Raw genomic sequence first — 23,482 nt, forward strand, 5'->3', positions numbered from 1 at the left:
ACCATTGCCCCGAGACCTGTTTTGCAACAGGTTACACATGAATAATCAGGAAATGTATGCAAACACAGCAGAGCATACAGCTATGGGATCTGTTATCCTGAAACCCGTTATCCAGAAAGCTCCGAATTACGGAAAGGCCATCTCCCATAGACTCCATTTTATCCAAATAATCCAAATTTTTAAAAACGATTTTCCTTCTTCTCTGTAATAATAAAACAGTAGCTTGTACTTGATCCCAACTAAGATATAATTAATCCTTATTGGAAGCAGAACATCCTATTGGGCTCATTCATTGTTTACATGATTTTCTAGTAGACTTAAGGTATGAAGATCCAAATTATAGAAAGATCCGTTATCAAGAAAACCCCCAGGCCTCAAGCATTCTGGATAACAGGTCCCATACCTGTACAATCAAACTTCCACCCACATTAAGGGGGTTATTTATTAAAATCCGAAAATGTGACCGAACTAGAACCCATAATTTACCCTTATTTATCATGAAACTCGAAACAATCGGATCGACAAAAACCCAACTTTTTAGGATTGTCGCATGAAAACTACTACTTTTCTGGATTGTCGCGCGAAAAATCTTAGTTTTCGAATTTGACGCCCGAAAAGTCTGATGTTTTTGTGAAATCAGTGGAAAAGCCTGAAATGTTCAGATTATCGTACGAAACCCAGCGCAGACAATAATATCTTCAAATTGCAAATAGGACCCTTGCCACTGACTTCTTCAGGACCTCAACAGGTTGAAGATGGAGTGTTTTTGGATTCTGACTTTTTGCATCCTCGGGGTATAATAAATATAAATAAATAATATATAAATATATATAAATTTTAGGTTTTTTTCCACTAAAAATTCAAATGTTATTGTTATTTTAGTAATTTTATAGTAATAATAGTAATTATTTGAGTTTTTACCATTCAGACTTTAATAAATAACCCCTTCAGGGTCAGTTACCATCATCATTTTTTTTACTCATTATGCAAAATGACAGTTGTGAGCTTCACAGGGGAAACATGGGGAAAAATAACTGTGGCAGGGGCAGGATTAAGTTGGATGAGGAAAGTGACTGAGAAGATCAGGGGTGCCTAGCTTTACCCCCAAATGGTGATTGTCCACAAAACAAAGTTTTCCTATAGGTATTAACAGCAGTGCCTGCTAACTGGCGGTTGGCTGGCCCTACAAAGCAGCAGTACAGTTATTGCAGCAGGAGAAGTCACCTCTTAATAGGGACAGTTCACCTTTAAATTAACTTTTGGTATGATCAAAACATTCATATTCGTAAGACAATTTGCAATTTTGTTTTTTTTTATCGTTTTGGCTTTTTTTGTTTAGCTGCTCTCCATTTTGGAATTTCACCAACTGTTTGTTGCTAGGGTTTGGTTTACCCTAACAACCAGGCAGTGGTATGAATAAAAGACTGGAAGAATAATAGTAAAGGTCTGGAATAGAAAGATAAATAATAAAAAGTAACATCAGCAATAAAATTGTAGCTTCGCAGAGCAAAAGTTTTTGGCTGCTGGGGTCAGTGACATACTATAGGTGTAAAAGGTGAGGCAAAATATCAGCTGCCTGCTCGTTAACTTTTAGGGGCCTATTTATGAAGTCGAGTTTTAAAGGGGAAAAAAAAAAACTTGAATTTTTCAAGATTTACTATACTCCAACGCTGATAAAAATCCGAATCTGAAAATACGCCAGCGAAAACCTGTCGAAGTCATGTAAAAGTCAATGGCAGAGTATAGAAATCTTCAAAAATTCAAGTTTTTTTTTTTTCCCTTTAACAACTGGAACGGGTTTTTTGCCTTCATGATTGTCAAACGTTTCGAGCTGTTTGCTCTGGTTTTTGTTCGATAATCCTATAAATTCAAGTTTTATCATTTGATAATCTGAATAATTTGAGTTAATGGAGCAATAATTTGAATTGTTAGTAAATGAATCCAGATCGTGGGTGAGAATATGGTCGAATTTTTATTATTAAAATAATGGGGGTAAAAAAAATCAAGTTTAAACAAATAGCTCCCTTAGTGTGTTATAGATTTTTTTTAATTGGTCTCTGTTTTTTCTTTTATATAGTTTTTTCAGTTATTTGCCTCCTTCGTCTGACTCTTTCCAGCTTTCAAATGCGGGTCACTGACCCCATCTATAAAAACAAATGCTCTGTAAGGCTACAAATGTATTGTTATTGATGCTTTTTATTACTCCTATTTCAATTCAGGCCTCTCCTATTCATATTCCAGTCTCGTATTCAAATCAGTGCATGGTTGCTAGGGTCATCTGGATCCTAGCAACCTGATGGAAAGCTGCTGAATAAAAAGCTAAATAACTAAAAAAAACCTCAAAATTGCAAATTGACTCAGAATATCCCTCTCTACATCATACTGAGTTCATTTAAAGGTGTACAATCCCTTTAATGTTTAGACAACCTCAGTATCCATAGTAAGAAGGGGAATTTAATAGCACATAGGTAGTGATGGACGAATTTATTCGGCAGGTGTGAATTCGCGGCAAATTCCCGCGTTTCACCGCCGGCGAATAAATTCTCGAAAATGCTGCGAAAATTCATCCTGTGTCCCAAAAAAATGGATGCCAGCGCATTATCGCCAGCGAACGTCCAAAAACAGACGCCGGCATCCAAAAACGAGCAACGGTTTATGAATTTTTATCGAAATGGCAAAAAATGCACGAAACGCTGCCGGCGTCTAGTTTTTGGATGTTCGCCAGTGAAATTTTTCGGCGAAGTGAAACAGGACAAATTCGCCCATCACTACACATAGGTTTGCATGAGATCAGGGGCCCATAGCAATCAATGTGCAGTTAGCAATTCAATGCAAATATTAGCTGGTTGCTATAGGTCAGTGCTGTGGCTCAGCTATTCTGCACTGCACGACATTCCCAGGCCTATTTATTATGATGAGCGAGTCCCCGTAAGCCCCTTTTGATGACTTTAGGTGTGGGCTCTGCTCACAGAGTTAATATGTTATACAGGAGAAATCCCCTTGGAATTTTTAGGACTCCAGACAGTATCACATTCTCTCCTTTTTTAGATGTGGGACAATAAGGATTCATCTATAACTGGCGAGGCTGGAGGAGACAAACATAAGCACAAAGCTAGGAGAATATTTGGACATGTTTACACAGCTTGTAGGTGATAATATATACACGGGGTACCAGCCATGCACATGAGAAATGCTTCCCACTCACTGAAAAGAGAGGAGGAGATCACAGGCAGACAATATTGGGATTCTTTCATTGGGCGCCTAAAGGGGTTGTTCACCTTTAAATTAACTCTTAAGGTGGCCATAGACGCAAAGATCCCATCGTACGAATCGAGGATTAGTACGATTTTCGGACCGTGTGTGGAGAGTCCCTATATTTTTGGTCCGGGCGGAGATCGGTCATTTGGTCGATTAGACAGCCCATTGCGCTCTCATCGTAATCCGATCGTTCGGCCATAGGGGGGTATAGAGGGGTATTCCGAGACAATTTGCAATTGGTTTTCATCTTTTATTATTTGTGTTTTTTGAGTTATTGAGCTTTTTATTCAGCAGCTCTCCAGTTTGCAGTTTCAGCGATCTCGTTGCCAGGGTCCAAATTACCCTAGCAACCATGCGCTGATTTGAATAAGAGGAATATGAATAGGAGAGGCCTGAATAGAAAGAGGAGTAATACAAAATAGCAATAAGAATAAATGTGTAGCAGTACAGAGCATTTTTTTTCTTTTTTAGATGGGGTCAGTGACCCTCTATTTTGAAAACTGGAAAGAGTCAGAGGAAGAAGGCAAATATTTAAAAAACTATAAAAAAAAGCAATGAAGACCAATTGAAAAGTTGCTTAGAATTAGTCATTCAGTGGCTTAACTTGGTAGCGTAGGGCCCGCCCACCCCACCCAAAAATCTACTGAGGGGGCCCAGCATCAACAGTCCTCCACCCCTGGCCCCCTGAACTCCCGGTGCTATGGGTGCACAGTGAGTAGCTACAAGTACTTTAGCGAATATCACTTCATGTATATGAGATTTCTTATGTGCAAACGCAAGTCTATTGTCCCCTCCAACAGGTACAAGTCATGGAGGAAAAGCTAAAAGCAGCCAATATTCAGACGAGTGAAGCAGAAACTCGGTGGTACCAGAAGAGCCAAGACTTAGAGGTGCTGGTCCAAGAGAAGGACGATATTATTCACTCACTGGAGCAGGAACTTGAAGATCAGGTTAGAATGCATGGAGAGAAATATAGATATAAACACAGAAGGTATTATCCAATAAAGGAGCATTTTGTTACTGCCAGAGATATTTGTTTCAAATGATCCAGACATACAGTCAATGAGGATTAGTAATGTGAATGTGCTGTTGTTGTCAGGCTAGAGGAAGCAATTATCCCTCATCCTGCTGTTTCCAAATTACAGGCTTCAGTGCAGGGAGAAAGTAGAACAGGTTTGGCACCAGCAGCCTCAGCCCAATTTACTGTTTACAGACGGCTTAACGCAAAATAGAAATAAATAAAAACTGTAAATCAGTTATTGTTCAACTCGTCATCATCATCATTTATTTATATAGCCCTGACAAGTTATGCAGAGCTTTACATTTGTTTATAATGAACAGGGAACAAATGGTGGATAACAAACAAGGGGTTTACAGAGTACAATAGGAATAGGAGGGCCTACTCACAACAGGTTAGGGTATCATTGAGACATACTGTAAGGATTTTAGAAACAAATTTGTGATTTATGATACAGCAATGACTGATTAATTGAGGTACATTGAATAAGTTTCCCTGGGTCTTTAGGGAGCGTTTGAAAGCTTTGAAAGAAAGACAAAGTCTGACAGCTGGAGGCAGAGATTTCCAGAGAAAAGCCTGAGAAGAAGCCTGAGTGAAGTCTTGTAGATGAGAATGGGCTGAAGTGATGAGAGGAGAAGAGAGGGAAGGTCAGAAGCAGAGTGAAGGTTGCATGAAGGAGGGTATTTTAAGATCAGAGAATAAATATAGGGATGGGATTCATTGTTAACGGAGAAATAAACCCCCCCCCAATAATAACAACTCCTACCTACTACTCTAGATAGTCCCCTCTCCCTGCTTCCCAAATGCATAGTTGGTTATCAGTGCAGAGCAAGCGCAGCAGAGTTTGTGGGCAACATCTTGTGGCTCTTCATCTTCTTCTGTAAGAGAGTGTCATATAAACGAATGCGCAGTTGCTCCGAAGCGGAAAACTGCTCTAACTGCGAATGTGCCAAAAGTGCCGGAAATTGCCGAAGGGAATGAAGAGGATCCGAAGAAGACCGGAGATCCAGAAGATGTTGCCCACTGCACTTACTCTGCAACGATACTTCAGCAAAATGTTAGGAGCACTTTCAGGGGTAACAAACTATGCGGGGGGAAGCAGGGAGGGGGGGCTATCTAGCGTAGTAGGTAGGGGCTTTTATTATTGGGGGTTTAGATCTCCTTTAAGGGCCTTTAATGTAAGTGTGAGTAGTTTGCATTTGATTCTAGAGGAGATTGGGAGCCAGTGAAGGAATATGTATAGGGGAGTAGCTGATGTTGAGCGGCGAGATAAATGAATGAGTCCAGCAGCAACATTGGATTTGTGAAAGGTGACTTGTTGGAATACCTGTGAGGAGAAGGTTGCAGTAATCAAGGTGTGAGATAATAAGAGACTGGATAAGTGTTTTGGTTGTGTCTGAACTGAGATATGGTCGTATGCAGGCAATGTTGCGCAGCTGAATACTACAAGATTTTGCAAGTGTTTGGATGTGTGGTGACAAAGACAGATGTGAGTCTAGGGTAACTTCTAGGTAGCTTGCCTGTGTGGTCATATGAAAGGTGATGTTATTAACTGTGAGTGATATCTGAGGGACAGGGGAAGATCTTGGAGGAAATATAATGAGTTTTTGAAAGGTTGAGTTTCAGGTGACATCCAGGATGAGACAGCAGAGAGACAATCTGTAAAGTGGGAAAGGACAAAAGGAAAGAGATCAGCAGTAGACAAGTAGAGTTGGGGGTCCTCCGCATAAAGGTGATACTGAAGTCCAAATGACTGAATACGTTTTCCTAGTGAAGTACTATAGAGCGAGAACAGCAGAGGTCCTAGAACAGAGCCTTAAGGGATTCCAACAGAGAGAGAAAGAGAACGTAGTAGAAGTAGAGTTAGAGTAGGCAACTTTAAAGTAACGGTCAGAAAGGTAAGATGTAAACCATGAAAGAGCAGTGTCACGAATGCCAGCTGAGTATAGAATGTCTAGGAGGAGTGTGTGGTCAACTGTGTCAAAGGCTGCAGAGAGATCAGCAGGTCTCATAGGCAAAAAAAACTAGTACAAACCGCTGTGTTTTTACACTTTTGCACCGTACCCTTCATTTTCAAGAATAGGTGCAGCCTTTGCTTTCCAAAAACCTGTATCTGCCCCATGAATATAACCTTGGCTCCGGCCCACAAACTCCCAGTCCAAGTGAAGTCCTCTGTTGCTAGAGCCAAAGCAGACTCGGTGATATCATGTCATCTCATTGTTTTAGGACCTCAGCAAAATACAGATGACTCCCCAAGGACATAATTCACTTTACACCAATTGTGGAATGTCCCATGTGTCTCCAGGCACACTCCTGGTTAATGGAGTTATCAATACTGTATTTAGTGATCCATTCCCTGTACCTCTTGAATGCAGTTTGTGCATCTAAATTTCATGTTTTTTAATATACAGTCTACTAATAGAGTATTTATTTTAACTGTGTGTTTGTGTGTGTATATATATATATATATATATATATATATATATATATATATATATATATATATATATATATATATATATATATAAATATAGTTCAAGAATGCAAACACTCAATTGCTTGGGTGACTGCCAATCATGTTCCAGCAGTCACAAGCCTTATTATAAAAACTTATATACAATCTGTTTACATTGGGTCAGCACTGGAGCTGTACATAGTGAATTTTAGTTGCCAGCTGGTATCCTTATCAGGAACCCTTAGACTTGTTACTGTTTGCTTCATCTTTTTCCCATGTTCTCAATTTGATCCAGTGACATGAGACGTCTTTCCTATTTGACCACTAGTTCAACCCCCCATGTTGATTTCTTGTAAGAGAAAAGAGAGAAAGGGGAAGATTGTTGATGGGAAACAGAAATTTAAAGCTTATTGCAGGATAGAATTTGATGGCAGATACATTGATGATATTGAATGCCCCTAGTGGTACAGGTATGGGATCCATTATCCAGAAACCCATTATCTAGAAAAGCTCCGAATTACAGGATAGTCTTCTCCCATAGACTCCGTTTAATCCTAATAGTCTAAATTTTTAATAATGATTTTCCCTTTTCTCTGTAATAATAAAACAGTACCTTGTATTTAATCCAAACCAAGGTATGATTAATACTTATTGGAAGCAAAACCAGCCTTGGGTTTGTTTAATGGTTAAATGGTTTTCTAGTAGACTTCAGTTATTACGATGAAATTACAGAAAGATCTGTTATCCAGAAAACCCCAAGTCCCAAGCATTCTGTATAACAGGTCCGATACCCGTAAAAACTTATAAGGGGAAAGCTAAGAAAAATCTATTGCCCCTTTCACTGATGTAAACTTAATACCTGGTCAGCAAAGTAGATCCGTAGATCCAGTATTGGCCATCACAGATCCACAAGCAAAATGTGTTGTTCGATTTGCTTTTTTTATTTGGTGAAAGAAAATGCTTTTGGGTTGATAAAGGTATAAATAAATTGCTAAAACCCCAAGGCACCACAAACTAATCTTGCAAAGAATTAAAGATTAGAAAAGCTTTTAGATAATTTATTACATGTTGGATACTTTATTTTATATATTTTAGAAGCAAATCCGGATACAAGAAGCAAAGATGATAGAAGACAAGGCAGCAAAGATCAAAGACTGGGTCACATCAAAACTGAGAGAGGTATCAACTTGCTTTACAGTACCATACAGGGAAACCTTGATGGGAAATTTACTGTTCTCAAATTTACTGCTCTGTTTGCCCAACTGCAGTAACCCATAGCAACCAATCAGTAGGCAGCATTCCCTGGCCACCTAACATCTTATTGGTTGCTATGGGCTAGTGCTTCGGGTGTCTTTTACTACATATGGGAGAATATTACATATTTCTTAGTATATAGTCTACCAGGACAGTATATTTTATGAAAGAAGATGATGTTCAACGTCTTGGAAAAGGCAAGGAAATAGATGGTCTAATCCATTTTTCCTGTTGTGGGTCAGTGATGGTGGAGGACACACTGAAGGGTTGGACTTAATTGACAGTTGTTGTCTTTCAAACAAAACAGAGTGAAACTGGGAGGTCTGGGTCCCATGGGGGATGCCAACTCAATGCTGACCCAGTTGTGAGCTCCTCCACACGCCAGCTCCCCAAACTCCCTCCATGCTAGCTTTTACTTTTCCCTTGAAGCCATAATCTGGGAGAGTTAAAGGTGGAGCACCTATAATGTAAGAAGGGAGTGGGTCTGGGTCAGTGGGGCCCCAGAGGGCCAAGGCTCACCAGTAATTTTTCCATTGTTACTTGCTGGGCAGTCTGACCCTTAACCCAAATGTAACTATGTAAAGCTGGAAAAATTAGTGATCTATGAAATACAGGTATGGGACTTGATAGAATGCTCGGGACCTGGGATTTTCTGGATAATGGATCTTCATACCTTAAGTCTACTAAAAAATCATGTAAACATGACATAAACCAATAGGCTGGTTTTGCCTCCAGTAACAACTAATTATATCCTAGTTGGGATCAAGTACAATGTACTTGTACTTGGATTATTTGTATAAAATTGAGTCTATGGGAGATGGCCTTTCTGTAATTCTGAGCTTTCTGGATAACAGGCTTCCAGATAACAGATCCCATACCTGTACAGGGTTAGTTTTGGATTTGATTAGTCCTGATAAAAGAATTTTAGGGGAATATTTACTGAAGAGACGAGTGTTCTCTCTCTCAGGAGCTACACCAGTAATCAGATCAAGGGAATCCGGTTTGGTTCAGCATTTGTAACGTTCTTGACATTTCAACACAGGCCATTAACTTTAACTATCTCAGTCATTGTAATTATTTTATTTATATTAATTATTCAATTGTATTACAATTATTAATGGCAGTGGTTTGTGATACATAATACTGACCTATATCTCCATTCTTCAATTTAGCTTGAACTTGAGAATCAGAATCTACGTCTAATCAACAAAAATTACAATGAAGAGATCATTGCTCTGCGTTCCAAGTTACAAGGTAATTAAAATAAACAAAGACTCTATACACTGGCCTCCAACGGCCGGGGTGGTGAGCAGGTGAGTTAGAGACGGCAAGTGGGAGTGGGCAGGGGGGCAAGAGGTGCTTACCTTGACCTCCATTCTTCTTGGTCCAACTCTGGTAAATAAGCAACCCAGCAAGATTCAGAAATGCATGTTCAGCTTTGGATATGCCCAATGTTGCACATGGTGTTACAGTGATACCTTTTCTTTGCAACCAAACACATTAAGACTCCTGGTGACTTCACTGGGCACAACTGTAGCAACAAGTAAGCAACGTTAATGACAACTCGGACTTAGACGAGCCTTTATTTTATTCAAAAATAAGAATATCTATAAAATCTATAAGAAAATACTGTAAGAAGCAGACACAGATCATAGGTGTGCCACATCCAATGTTGTTCTTACGGAACCTCCCTTCTGGCGGCTCATTCTATGCAGAGAATATTGTTAAGGCTCAGTACTCCTTACCTTACTCCATAGGGTATGTCTGACTGTTTTACAGAGATGAAGGATAAGAAGTCTTCGGTGGGTGCCACACAGAAGCCGTCGGAAGGTCAGCGACTGAGCAGTTTGACTTTTGGATGTTTTCAGAACAGAGCAAAAAGCCCCCAGGTGGATCCAAAACATGAGGAAAGTAGCAAGTCATCAACAGACGGCAGCTATGGTAATGCCCCATTTACTGTTCTTATGGTACCGGCCTTTAATACGATCCAGTGATGTGGAACAGAACTAAAGCCGGGCACATGTGGGCTATAAACACAAATGGCAATTACAGTCACACACAATAAGATTGGTAGATAGGGAGCTGCTGTACACCACTTTAAAGGCTCGGAGTGTCACTGTTATATGACTGTCTAACCTCTGGGTTGGTAAAGTGTGTTTTGTAACATACAGCTTTTCTGCCAATGTTCTTTTTCAAGCTTTCACAGTCTCTAAAATGATCCCCAAAACTGCACCTCTTACCCTATATGAATGCTTTCTAGAGATAAGTAACTTGTATCACCTATTATATCTGCTGCTAATACATTGAAATTTTGTATCCAAGCTGCTATAGCCATTTCCCTGTACTAAACACAATTATGCATGCTAATTCTAAGATATAGTGGCCTAAGAATTCTGCCAAGACATTTCATGGTAGGTTCTAGTTTCAGCAAAGTTCTCATCAAGGCCTTCCACCAAATCTTGTGTCTACACATCTCCATAATTCAAGCACAATAATGCATTAGCATTCTAAGATAAAGTGGCCTAAGTCTGCCAAAACATCTCCATGATAGGTGAATTTTTTGAATTTGAATTCAAAAGTTTCAGAAAATTTCCCATCAAGGCCTTCCACCTAAGAAGTCTGTCTAGTCATCTCCAAGGTAGGTTCTAGTTTCATCAAATTTCCCATCAAGGCCTTCCAACTAAAGCTTTTCAAAATGACATCAACTTATAATTACATTATAGTAATCCCAAATATATATAAATATGTGTAAGCATAAGAACATCAGATTATAGAAAAGTAGAATGGTAACCCAGGTGCTCCTGCCCCAGGCCTTCAGCTCAGCGGAGCGGACAATCCGTTTACAGAAAAAATTTAAGGTTTAGGGCACTCTGGGAAGCAATTATAGATCAAACCAAAAGTAGGTTGGTTAAAAAGTAGAAAAAATCCTTACATTATACCATGGGAAAACACATTACATTTATTTATAATCAAATGAGCAGTACCCGCCCTTCAATGTACGTTTTAGAAATAAATCAGAATATCTGATGATCTAATCAAGTTTTTTGTAGGTAATATTTCCCATTACTTGCAAGCTACTAGTCAGTAGCCTAAGATCTACATTTTGCCTTGCTTTTTGGATATCACTGTTTTTTAAAAAATTTTCTACCCATACAGAGAAGGTTTTGAAGATACATAGGCACTGCAAAGGAAGCTATTTTCTCTTGACATCTATACTGGTGCATGGGTTTACTTTCAAGGCTTCTAAAGGAACCAGAATCTCTTGGCAGTGGGTCCCCAACTTTTGTTTTACTTATCCAAGCGTGAATAAAGTTCCTGGGGTACCAAATTAGAGCTGTTTGGTAGCCTTATGTGGATTGGTAGGCTAGATAAAGCTCTGTTTGTTTCTTGTTTTTATGCAACAAAAACTTTCCTCCAAGCCAGCACTTCAAATATAGGTACCTGCTTTGAGGCCACTGGGAGCAACATCTAAGGGGTTGGTGGGCAACTTGTTGCGCATTAGCCACTGATTTGGGAACACTGTTCTTGACCCTCTATCTGCATGGGTTTACTTTAAGAGCTTTTGGAGGAAGCAGACCCTCTATGTTGGTTCATTATTTTGTGCATTCTTTTTTTCCTACAGATAATAACACAAAAGAAAAGGCTCCCAGTATACAATGGCAAGATATTTCTGATGCCCAGACATCTTTATCGCGATGTAGCAAGGGACGGATCTGTGCAGACATCCCCAGTATCAGTATCAGTGACTGGAGCTCAGAAGAAGACATTAAGAAACCCCAGGTCAATGCTAGATCAGTGTCTGCACCATCCAGTCACATTTCAGACGAAGGCAAATGGAACAGCAGAACAGGTAGCGACCTCTATCTAACTGTTTCAGAAGACAGTAATTCTGTTTGTGAAGAAGAAAGTGTCGAGCTGCATAATAATGACCAGGCAGTGTTGTACTCCTTGCAGAGAGGGTTGCAAAGAAGCCCTCAACATCTGTTAAATGGCAAAAAATACTTTACATTTTCAAATCAAAGAGCAAAGCTGGAGAAATCTACTGAAGATCTGAACAATAAATATTCATTCCCAGGTCTAGACTATGCATTGTTTTCTAGTGAGACCAACCCAACATTTTCATCCAAGAATGTAAACTCAACACCAAGGCCAGGAGGCCAGCATTCAACCCCCAAAGACTCAGCCACCAACCTTCCATCTCCCAAGCAAAGGACTCCTAATATCTTAAGCATGAGTGAGGCTTCAGCCAAGAAGCACCTCAGTCAGCCCCAGATGAGCTCTGACAGAATGTTCGGAAAAAACAGGAATGCTATAAGCATGGTGAAGCCATACAGGCCCCAGGAGACTGACATAGATTTGATTGATGAGCATAGTAGTATGTTCCAAAAGATGGATACTAGCTATGATGGAATTTCATTTTCATACGATATGAGATCCAGCCAAAATTCACTAGACAAAGGCACAGTTGGTTCTCCAGAAAAGGCGAATTGTGCCAAACCCCCGACGCCTCCGCTACATCGATTTCCTTCTTGGGTAAATACTGCATGTATCTCCAAAAATTAATTAGCACTATTTTACAGTGTTAATATATTGTTTTATATTTTATATGATCATTAGGACAATTCCTTGTTATTTGTAAATCCTCACATACCATATGTGTTTTTTTTTCCCAGTATGAGTAATATCATCATCTGTTTCTCATTTATATTTCCTTGAAGAGCACAGAAATGCATTTCATGTTGTCCCAAATAATTTAGTGCTGGGATTTCTCTTCTCAAATCAACTGTTTCAAAATAGGGATGTTTGCAACATGTTAACCTTTATGTTGGTTTCCCTTCTCTCCTCCTTCTTCCATTTATCCTTGCCTTAATTATTTACAAACTCAGGGGTTATTAAGACATACCTTGGAGCTTAGTAAGAGAACCAAGGTTGTAATCATTTTAAGATATATTTAAACATCTGAAAGGCACATTATATGGGCCAGCTCTGGATTTTCAGTTTTCTTGTTGAGTAAAACCTCAGGACTTCCCTCTGTTGTCATGCAAGGTAGAGATTATTCTTTAAAAGTTGTAAATATACAGCACATAACAAAACTCTAAGTATATAGTATGTGTAATTCTTGGAGGGAGATGCAAGGGAATTCTTAGTATAATCGACTTCTGTCTTAGTCAGTACAAATGGTTACTCATTATTATGTTTATTAGCCAACACATTTTCCTCATTGCACATTAATCTGGATGCCAATGAATCACCAGCGTTGATTTATTAACCAGCTGCAGAGGTCAGTAAATAAGCCCCACTGACTCAGCAGCACATCTTCAAATATAATATGGCAACTTATAAGGAGCAGGTGTTTGTTCTTTCACGTAGCTCAATATATTGAAAAATGGCCGGAGTTCAAACAAAGGCAAAGCATACTCACAGGAATCTGTATCTAATGCATATACAAAGAAAGGTTTAGTCACCCTTCCCCAAGCTTTGTTTTAAGTTATCACCTTTATATCCATATTATATTTCCAATCTGTATATAGCTTATAAAAAAAACAAGTTTGGCTTTGGGACTGGAGGATTTGGTGTTGGAAAGGTGGTTTAAATAGAAATTTAAGTAGAAATCAATTAGAGATTTGGTCAAATCCTAGCACTTTATGCGGCATTCACCTGAATCTTAAAGGGCACCTGTTGGCCAAAAATATTATCCCCAACCAAAGGTGTGCGCTAATAGAGTCCGTACTCTGATTGGGGGTAACAGCAGTTTCTTTTCTTTTAAAAATAGCCCTCCACTAGCACTAAGACACCTGCACCGTGAGCAGGTCCGGACTGAGAATTAAAATAGGCCCTGGCATTTCAGGTACACAGAGGCCCAATCAACCCGCATAGAGGCCCAAACAGCCCCCCACCAGCCCACTAAATAGTGACTTTCTATGGCACCTTATAGCAGCCCCTCTGGCATTTGCCAGAACCCACAGATTGCGAGTCCGGGCCTGACCGTGAGCGAGCTGCCGGTGCAAGTGCCCGCGTCGTGCATACCGCATGCGTATAATGCACTTCTGATCACGTCACGGCATTCGCTCATTATGCACATGCCCCAACATTACTCGTACCAGGAGCTCCCTGGCGGAGGGCAATTTTTTTAAAGAAAAAACTACTGTTACCCCCAACCAGAGTGCAGGCTCTGTTAGCTCGCACATTGGTTGTGGAAAATGTTTTTTGCCCTTTAAAGAGGTAATTTGCTATAACCTTGGGGAGAAGTGCAAGAGTACTAAGAGTGCAAAAATATACCCCTTAGTGCCTAAGCAGAGAGCACTTCTACCCAGGGTATGACTGTGCCCTGCAATTGGCACTGCTACCAATGTGGTGACCACAGGTCTCAGTGCTCCAAGACAGAGACCGAGACCTGTTGCAATTCATTTAGGCAGGGTGCATATAAAAAGGTGGATTTGGGCATTTTTTATGCACTTTGCATCCTCCATTTTCCAGTTTCCAGCTGAACCATATCCATACACTTTCAGTCATATGTCTTTGAAGCTCTGACCAATTTAGCAACAAGTGTTTGTTCAAAATTGGCCGAAATTTGAATTTGTCCACCAATTTGAATTTCCAAATAGGGTTCATTTTTGGTTCCCTTTTGAATTAAATCTTTTGTAGACGGTTTGGCATTTGTCCGAATCTAAAAATCATGGGTGCAGTGCATCCCTAAATGAAAGAACGGCTTTTTGTTCAGTTGTGGTTATGGTGATTGGATATGGTTCCATCATGGAGCTAGTGGGTTGCTGTACTTCTTATTAGTCTGTATATATGAACATATTAAAAAATTAATAGCAGGTGGTGTGCCTCTAGTGTGTGGTCAACAAGGTTGCAAGCAAATTAGGGAAAAGTATGACATCCACCTCTAAATGAGACTTATACTGTATGCTTGTCATCTTTCAAAATAGACAGAAATGCAGATATAATAGGTTGTCTACTACTACTGTGACTTTTCTTCTGACCAATTACATTTTGTACATGACCAATAGAAGGAACTCTTCTTGAGCAAGTATAAACAGGTCTAAATGGAATTTATTTTTTTATCAGAGTTGAAAACTAAGACAAAAAATTATAAAAAATAACCAATGGACAAAGCTTTTAAAGGTTACAATCAGCTTGGGACTTGTCCACCAGACAGCCTCAGCTGATAAAATGCGCCCTAGATTTTTAAGGACATTGCTGTTGGCTTTGACCATGTCTATAGTTAAATGTTCCTGGCCATGTACACAATAATTCTGTGCTTCAACATTCTTGGATCCCTTGAACAGATGTGGGAGAGACTCATAGTCAGACGTTGCCTGTCCCTTTGTTATCTGGGGGAGAGGTACTCGAATTGGATGATGGCTAAGTAGAAATCATGAGAACTAGATTGTTTTTCTCATTTCTCAATAACTGTATTCCACAGAGTAAATGATTTGTTTCAAATTACACATTTTTTGCAGACTGTTGAACAGCAAAATCAAAATGCCCCCTGAGAATTGCTCAGGACGTGAGGCAGATGCTTTGTGATCCCAGACTACAAAATATGTCCAGTGCAACAGCCAAACGTAGGAGTAGAAACAGGTGTTAGAGCTGCTCTTCCTCTAATATGCATCTTCCTTCGACTTATTTGAACTTGGATGTCTCAAACAACTAAAGCAAAGCTATCACGCCATAAGTCAAACAATAAAAAAATGAGGTTTGCCAAGATCCTGCTTTGTACACAATGCACCCAATTAGCATTTTTATTAGACTCATGGAATTAGTGAACTGGGGGGGAGGGGTTGCACCTGCACAAATGTAGTGCATTGGAATGGCTGGGATTGGAAAAACATGGAGCTCATGGAAAAAGAGGATGCCTGGAGTTTCAGATTGACAAACACTGGTGTGTGGGGGCAGGGTATCTTAGATTCTGTTAAAACAGGATGCCAGATAAATACTATTAAGTACTGTATAGATTCATTGCCCCATATTCCCAACTGCATAGTTTTTTTGCACTTTGCACAGTCTTTCCCTATTGCAGAATTTCTGCAGCTTTGGTCTGTGACTGCCCCACTGAATAATGACCCCTGCAGATATTATACAGTCATGACAATGGTGTGCTGCCCAACAAATATGATTGGGGAATAGTGCTTGGGTGCACATGGAGCTAGCTTGGTGGTCATGCAGACATGGAGTTGGTCTAATATCCATACAGATATGGAGTTGGTATGGTGTCCACACAGACATGAAGTTGGTATGGTGCCCACACATACATGGAGTTGGTATAGTGCCACACAGACATGGAATTGGTGTGATGTCCATACAGACATGGCATTGTAGTGGTGTCCACACAGACATGGAGTTGGTATGTTGTCCATACAGACATGGAGTTGGTATGTTATCTATACAGACATGGAGTTGGTGTGATGCCCATACAAACATGGTGTTGTAATGGTGTCCACAAAGACATTGAGTTGGTATGGTGTCCATACAGACATGGAGTTGGTGTTATGTCAATACACACATGAAGTTGGTGTGATGTCCATACATATATGAAGTTGGTGTGAAGTCCACAAAGACATGGAGTAGGTGTGATCTTTATACAGACATGGAATTGGTGTGATGTCCATACATGGTGTTGATATGGTGTCCATACACTCATGAAGTTGGCATGATGTCCATACATACATGGAGTTGGTATGGTGTCCATACATACATGGAGTTGGTGTGATGTTCATATATGCATGGAGTTGGTATGGTGTCCATACATACATGTAGTTGGTGTGATGTCCAAACAGGCATGAAGTTGGTGTGATGTCCATACAGACATGGAGTTGGTGTGATGTTTAGACAGACATGGAATTGATGTAATGTTCATACAGACATGTCGTTGGTATGGTGTCCATACACTCGCGAAGTTGGCATGCTGTCCATACAGACATGGAGTTGGTGTGATGTCTATACAGACATGAACTTTGAATGGTGTCCATACAGATATGGAATTGGTGTGATATCCATACATGGAGTTGGTGTGGTGTCCATACAGATGAAGCAACATCTTCCTCAATCTTATGTCAGTGACATCATATCCCGTATGCCGGAAATGCATTAAAGTTGTCAAAAATGCCGGCAACTTCTTTTTTTAAAGTGGGATTGCCTTCAAAAGTTCAAACTATTAAAGACTTATGTGTGAACAAATTTTAACTAATTTGAGGGGCATGCCACATTTATATTAGTGTTGGCTCATGTCTAGGGCATTAGAAGATCTCTTCTGTCTTTATTTTGCTTCCTTGGACATTTGTAATAATAAGTGGCCACTTCAAGCATTTGCACCAACATTACTATTAAAGACGTCCATATGACTTTTAAGTAGTGATGGGCGAATTTGCACCATTTCGCTTCGCCCGAAAATTTGCGAATTTCCCGCGAAATTTGCGAAATGGCGAAAAATTTGCGAAACGGTGCCGCCGTCTCATTTATGACGCCAGAGCCTGTTTTTGACGCTGGCGTCCATTTTTTCGACGCTGGCGGAAATTTTTTTTTGACACCAGTGAATTTTTTTGGCCGTTTCGCGAATTTATTCGCTGGCGGCGAATCACGCAAATTCGCCCATCACTACTTTTAAGTACCTGCCCTATTCAAATGAACCTAAGCACAAGAGTGCAAGCGAAGTTTCACTAGGCAGAAATGAATGGGAGTGAAAATTCCATTACCTAATGGAACGTCAGTGGTTCTGTGCCGGTTCCTGTTGTTTCTCTTGCTCACATATTCCATTCCATATTGATGTGGGGCACATCTGTGCCAGTGGGATTTCCCTGTACAGCCACACCAAGAATTTTGTCAGTGTAGTAAGATATAGACTCTATTGCTAATAATCTGTTTTCACTTATGCAATTTATAGTTTGTATTGTTTTCTTACTAGACTGGATCAGGGGTAGAAATGATCAGCTTGGCAGGTTTCAGAGGGGCAAGAATTTCATGGAGCGGTGCCATCTTCAATTTTGTCACAATGCAGCTACAATATCATCCCTGCTCACACAAGAATTTGTTTTATATAGATCTCTATATAAACGACATGTCCCGCACAGATCATGTGTCAAAATAAACATGCTCTGTGTATAACATCATACCTACCTTGGTACAGAATAAAAGATGAGACCTATTTTTATTGTAGCAAATGGAAGAGCTACTGTATTACTCTGCTGGCCAAGTTTGGTATTGCGATACATTTACAGGCCCTTTGAACCAACCTACACCCACTTCTTCGCCTTAATGTCTGTATATATCCAATAAAAACCATCATGTGACCCTTAATTCTGTTTTGGTATCCATTGAGGCAACAATTCAGGTCAGCCAGTTACAGGGTGTAGATAAATGTTATGCCTCTCTGTACTGGCACAGCTCATATATCTCAGCTGTTTTGCATATAGTCATATAGTTACATGGTTACATAGTTAAATCAGGTTTAAATACCATGTCCATGAAATTCAACCCCTCCAAATGAAACCCAGCACCCATACATACATACACATAAACTATATATACTCATACACTAACTATAGAGTTTAGTATCACAATAGCCTTTGATATTATGTCTGTCCAAGAAATCATCCAAGCCATTCTTATAGTCATTAACCGAATCAGCATCACAACATCACCCGGCAGTGCATTCCACAACCTCACTGTCCTGACTGTGAAGAACCCCCTACGTTGCTTCAAATGAAAGTTCTTTTCTTCTAGTCTAAAGGGGAGGCCTCTGGTACGGTGATCCACTTTATGGGTAAAAAGGTCCCCTGCTATTTGTCTATAATGTCCTCTAATGTACTTGTAAAGTGTAATCATGTCCCCTCGCAAGCGCCTTTTTTCCAGAGAAAACAACCCCAACCTTGACAGTCTACCCTCATAATTTAAGTCTTCCATCCCTCTAACCAATTTAGTTGCACTTAGTCTCTGCACTCTCTCCAGCTCATTTATATCCCTCTTAAAGGGATACTGTCATTGGAGAATTTTTTTTTCAAAACACATCAGTTAATAGTGCTGCTCCAGCAGAATTCTGCACTGAAATCTGTTTCTCAGAAGAGCAAACAGATTTTTTTTATATTTCATTTTGAAATCTGACATGGGGCTAGACATATTGTCAGTTTCCCAGCTGCCCCTGGTCATGTGACTTGTGCTCTGATAAAGTTCAGTAACTCTTTACTGCTGTACTGCAAGTTGGAGTGAAATCACCCCCCCCCCCAGCAGCCTAACAAAATAACAATGGGAAGGTAACCAGATTGCAACTCCCTAACACAATATAACAGCTGCCTGGTAGATCTAAGAACAGCACTCAATAGTAAAATCCAGGTCCCACTGCGTTACATTTAGTAGGAGAAACAACAACCGGACAGGAAGCAGTTTCATCTTTAAGTGAAAGCACATGACCAGGCAAAATGACCTGAGATGCACCTACACACTAAACTACAACTAAAAAAAAAATACACTTGCTGGTTCAGGAATTAAAATTTATATTGTAGAGTGAATTATTTGCAGTATAAACAGTGTAATTTAGAAATAAAAACTACATCAAAAAAATAAAAAAACATGACAGAATCCCTTTAAGGACTGGAGTCCAAAACTGCACTGCATACAGGTGACGCCTTACCAGGGACCTATATAGAGGCATAATTATGTTTTCATCCCTTGAGTTAATGCCCTTTTTTATGCAAGACAGAACTTTATTTGCTTTAGTGGCCACAGAATGACACTGCCCAGAATTAGACAACTTGTTATCTACTAAAACCCCTAGATCCTTCTCAGTTAAGGAAACTCCCAACACACTACACTACACATTTAGGGGCAGATTTACATTGGGTCGATTATCGAGGGTTAATTAACCCTCGATATTCGACTGCCAAAGTTAAATCCTTCGACTTCGAATGTCGAAGGATTTACCGCAATTCGTTCGATTCAAAGGATTTTAATCCATCGATCGAACGATTTTTCTTCAACCCAAAAAAGCTTAGAAAGCCTATGGAGACCTTCCCAATAGGCTAACATTGACTTCGGTAGGTTTTAGGTGGCGAATTAGTCGAATGGCGAATAGTCGAACGATTTTTAGTTCGAATCGTTCGATTTGAAGTCGAAGGTCGAAGTAGCCCATTTGATGGTCGAAGTAGCCAAAAAAAACATTCGAAATTAAAAGTTTTTTTTCCTCTATTCCTTCACTCGAGCTAAGTAAATTGGCCCCTTAGTGTATTACACATCTGGAAATCTACAATCCTCCAATAGAAAATTATTTTGATACTGTATGTATATTTTTCATGAATAGGAAAACCGTATTTACACCATTGCCAAGTCAGGAATGAGAATGTCTGATGTTTCTTCCGAGGTCAACAATAAAGGTAAGTGGCATCTGCCAGTCTTTGCCTTCAAAAGAGCGAGCGCCATTAAGTTCCCATGAGAAATTTATATCAAATTATCTGGAAAAAGAATTTGTCATTCAATCCATTTTGCCCCCTGTGCCAACAGGTAACTTGATAACATCAGCATCAACATCCGGAGTCTACACATCGCTGATATACAAGAATCTGACAACTCCAGTATACACCACTCTGAAAGGGGTAACTTCACTTTTAGGGGAATTTAACATTGAGCCTCCCTGTCGTCATGTTTCTAGGGACAAATTAATCTAGAAACCAGAGAACAGAAATCAGAAAGGAAGTTGAATAGTAGAGGGCCTGATTAGGAGTGAAGTACTAAGAATAACAACAAAACTAAAGCCTTGTAGTCAATCTGTAATGTCATTGCTATGGTCAGTGACCCTGACAACCAAATAAAAACTCACAGTTCCAGCTGCCCCTCTATGTGAAGATGAATGCTCTGCTCTTTGTAACCCCCATCAGGTATCATAAATAAAGGCACTGATCTTTTTATATGTACCTTTTAGCAAAAATGTCTAAGGCTACCTGCTGGTTGGTTGCTATGTGTTGCTAGGTTTACTAGAACTACACCCAGTTATGTTGTTATATATTAAAGGTCAGTGAGAGAGATTTAAATATTGTATTATAATTCTTAATGTATGAAAAAAACATAAAGCTTATTCCTGGGATTTGACTGTTTTGTACTATAGAAAGCAACTCAGATTAGCACCAGTCCTTTGGAGGATTCTTCAGGTTCTGAGGAGGAGGACAGTTCTCGTTCGAGTTCTCGGACCTCCGAGTCAGACTGTCGGAACCAGAGTGATGCAGGAAGCCCTCGAGCCTTGAAGAGAGGTTAGTGGCTAATTTGTTCTACAAGCAAGTATTGAAGAACCATGAAATATCTCTCATGTTCTCCAGATTAAATAAACCCACAATAGCACAATTTCTAAGGCACATTCTGGTTCAGCTAGAGTAGTGGTTGTTTTGCTTTTCCAGTTCAATCTCCCACTTTAATTTACGTCCACTGGCCAGGTTTCCCATTGAAGTCCAACCTTTGGTCAGGTTTCTCACTGAAGTCCAACCTTTGGTCAGGGCTTCTTTTGAAGGTCCAACCTTTGATCAGGGCTTCCTTTAAAGGTCCAACCTTTGGTCAGGGCTTCCTTTAAAGGTCCAGCCTTTGGTCAGGGCTTACTTTTAAGGTCCAGCCTTTGGTCAGGGCTTCCTTTAAAGGTCCATCTTTTGGTCAGGGATTCCTTTAAAGGTCCAGCCTTTGGTCAAGGCTTCCTTTAAAGGTCCAGACTTTGGTCAGGGTATTCCTTAAAAGGTACAGCCTTTGGTCAGGCCTTCTTTAAAGGTCCAGCCTTTGGTCAGGGCTTCCTTTAAAGGTCCAGCCTTTGGTTGGAGCTTCTTTGAAGGTCCAACCTTTGGTCTGGGCTTCCTTTAAAGGTCCAGCCTTTGGTCATGGCTTCCTTTGAAAGACCTGCCTTTGGTTAGGGCTTTCTTTGAAGGTCCAGCCTTTGGTAAGGACTTTCTTTGAAGGGCCAACCTTTGGTTAGGGCTTCCTTTGATGGTCTTACTCCCAAAATGTGCACCACAATAGATTTAATGAAGTCCATTGACGTCACCTATTGATGCTTATAGCAACAAAGCCACAAAAGTATTAGGCAGTGGTACAGTTCAGGGATGGGGGGGACAGAGGCCTCTCAAGGGCTGGTAATTTATCAATGCCTTTTGTTCTCCAAGTGCCAAGGGTAGAGGATTTGCATTTTCTCCTAATAAATAATATTATAAGGACAAATTGAAAGAACATTGTCTCCCTGCAGGCATCTCTTTCTCCTCCATGGCATCAGACAGTGATTATGCAATTCCTCCTGATGCATATTCAATCGACAGTGAATTCTCAGAACCAGAACAGAAGCTTCCAAAAACCTGTTCCTCATCAAATGACAATGGCAAAAATGTAAGACATATGTGTGAAATATTCACTTCACTTATAGTCATTTTCAGTCAGAATTCCATTATGTGTTGGCCTGGGCGAGAATTATCCTCACGCAACTGATGGTATCTGTATCCTGATTATTTCAACAGATTGTCCTCATCATACAGTAAGACTTTAAAGAGGAACACCACCCAATTGTAATTTAAAAAAATATTCTGAACAACTTTGCAATACAATATAGAAGAATAAATATTTTAAATGGTTTAAGAGTTGATAGTGATTGTATTTCTTTATTAATGTCATTTTAGGAGCTTCTAGAAAAGTCTGGGTATTTGCTAAAAATGGGAGGCAAAATAAAAACGTGGAAGCGTCGATGGTTCGTACTTAAAGGAGGGGAACTGTTGTATTACAAATCTCCAGTAAGTGAAGAAAAGATTTAAGCCTTGTCTCTTTTTTTTGGAGGACAATTTAATTAACATTGTTATTTTGTAGAGAGTAGTTGTGATAGTTAGTGCTTATCACAAATATACTGATGGATTCATACATACCATGCTCTTCTCCCAATTGTTAATCCTTGCATCGCCAACCACTAGTTTGGATGGTGTTAGAGCTCAATGCTGCTGCTAAACTCTAACACCCCATTGAATACAATGACTGTGCAAAACTTTGATAGAAACAGTATGTCAGTTATCCACATAGTAAGCAAAATATTTAGGAAATGTTGTACAGGTAAAGGATCCATTATCCGGAAACCCGCTATCCAGAAAGCTCAGAATTATGGAAAGTCTGTCTCCCATAAACTCCATTTTATCCAAATAATCCAACTGATTTAAAACAGTAGCTTGTACTTGATCACAATTAAGATATAATTAATCCTTATTGGTGGCAAAACCAGTCTATTGGGTTTTCTAGTGGGCTTAAGGAATGAAGATCCAAATTACGGAAATATCCGTTATCCAGAAACCCCCAGGTCTGAGCAGTTTGGATAACAGGTCCCATACCTATACGTTATGTTTTGGGCTTATGTACCAGCCCAAGGCAACCACAGCCTTTTAGCAGTAAAGATCTGTGTCTCCAAAGATGCCCCAGTAGCTCCCCATCTTCTTTACTACTGATTCACTGCACATGCTCTGTGCTGCTGTCACTTACTGAGCTTAGGGACCGATGCACAA

The 23,482-nt window shown here is 39.8% G+C and overlaps 1 protein-coding gene across 2 annotated transcripts in view; it reads left to right on the top strand.

Annotated features, from left to right (window-relative positions):
* plekhh2.S (pleckstrin homology, MyTH4 and FERM domain containing H2 S homeolog) overlaps positions 1–23,482 on the top strand; it is a 91,914-nt gene that overhangs the window by 42,741 nt on the left and 25,691 nt on the right. For both annotated transcript variants that reach the window (XM_018265028.2, XM_041564278.1), the window contains 10 exons: positions 4,059–4,208; positions 7,827–7,910; positions 9,158–9,239; positions 9,765–9,926; positions 11,608–12,518; positions 20,281–20,353; positions 20,481–20,572; positions 21,082–21,223; positions 22,195–22,331; positions 22,619–22,729. In XM_018265028.2, coding sequence (XP_018120517.1) covers positions 4,059–4,208; positions 7,827–7,910; positions 9,158–9,239; positions 9,765–9,926; positions 11,608–12,518; positions 20,281–20,353; positions 20,481–20,572; positions 21,082–21,223; positions 22,195–22,331; positions 22,619–22,729 — 1,944 coding nt within the window. The remainder of the gene's footprint in view (positions 1–4,058; positions 4,209–7,826; positions 7,911–9,157; positions 9,240–9,764; positions 9,927–11,607; positions 12,519–20,280; positions 20,354–20,480; positions 20,573–21,081; positions 21,224–22,194; positions 22,332–22,618; positions 22,730–23,482) is intronic.

Source organism: Xenopus laevis, chromosome 5S (genome assembly GCF_017654675.1).
Source record: "Xenopus laevis strain J_2021 chromosome 5S, Xenopus_laevis_v10.1, whole genome shotgun sequence".
Lineage (NCBI taxonomy): Eukaryota > Metazoa > Chordata > Amphibia > Anura > Pipidae > Xenopus > Xenopus laevis.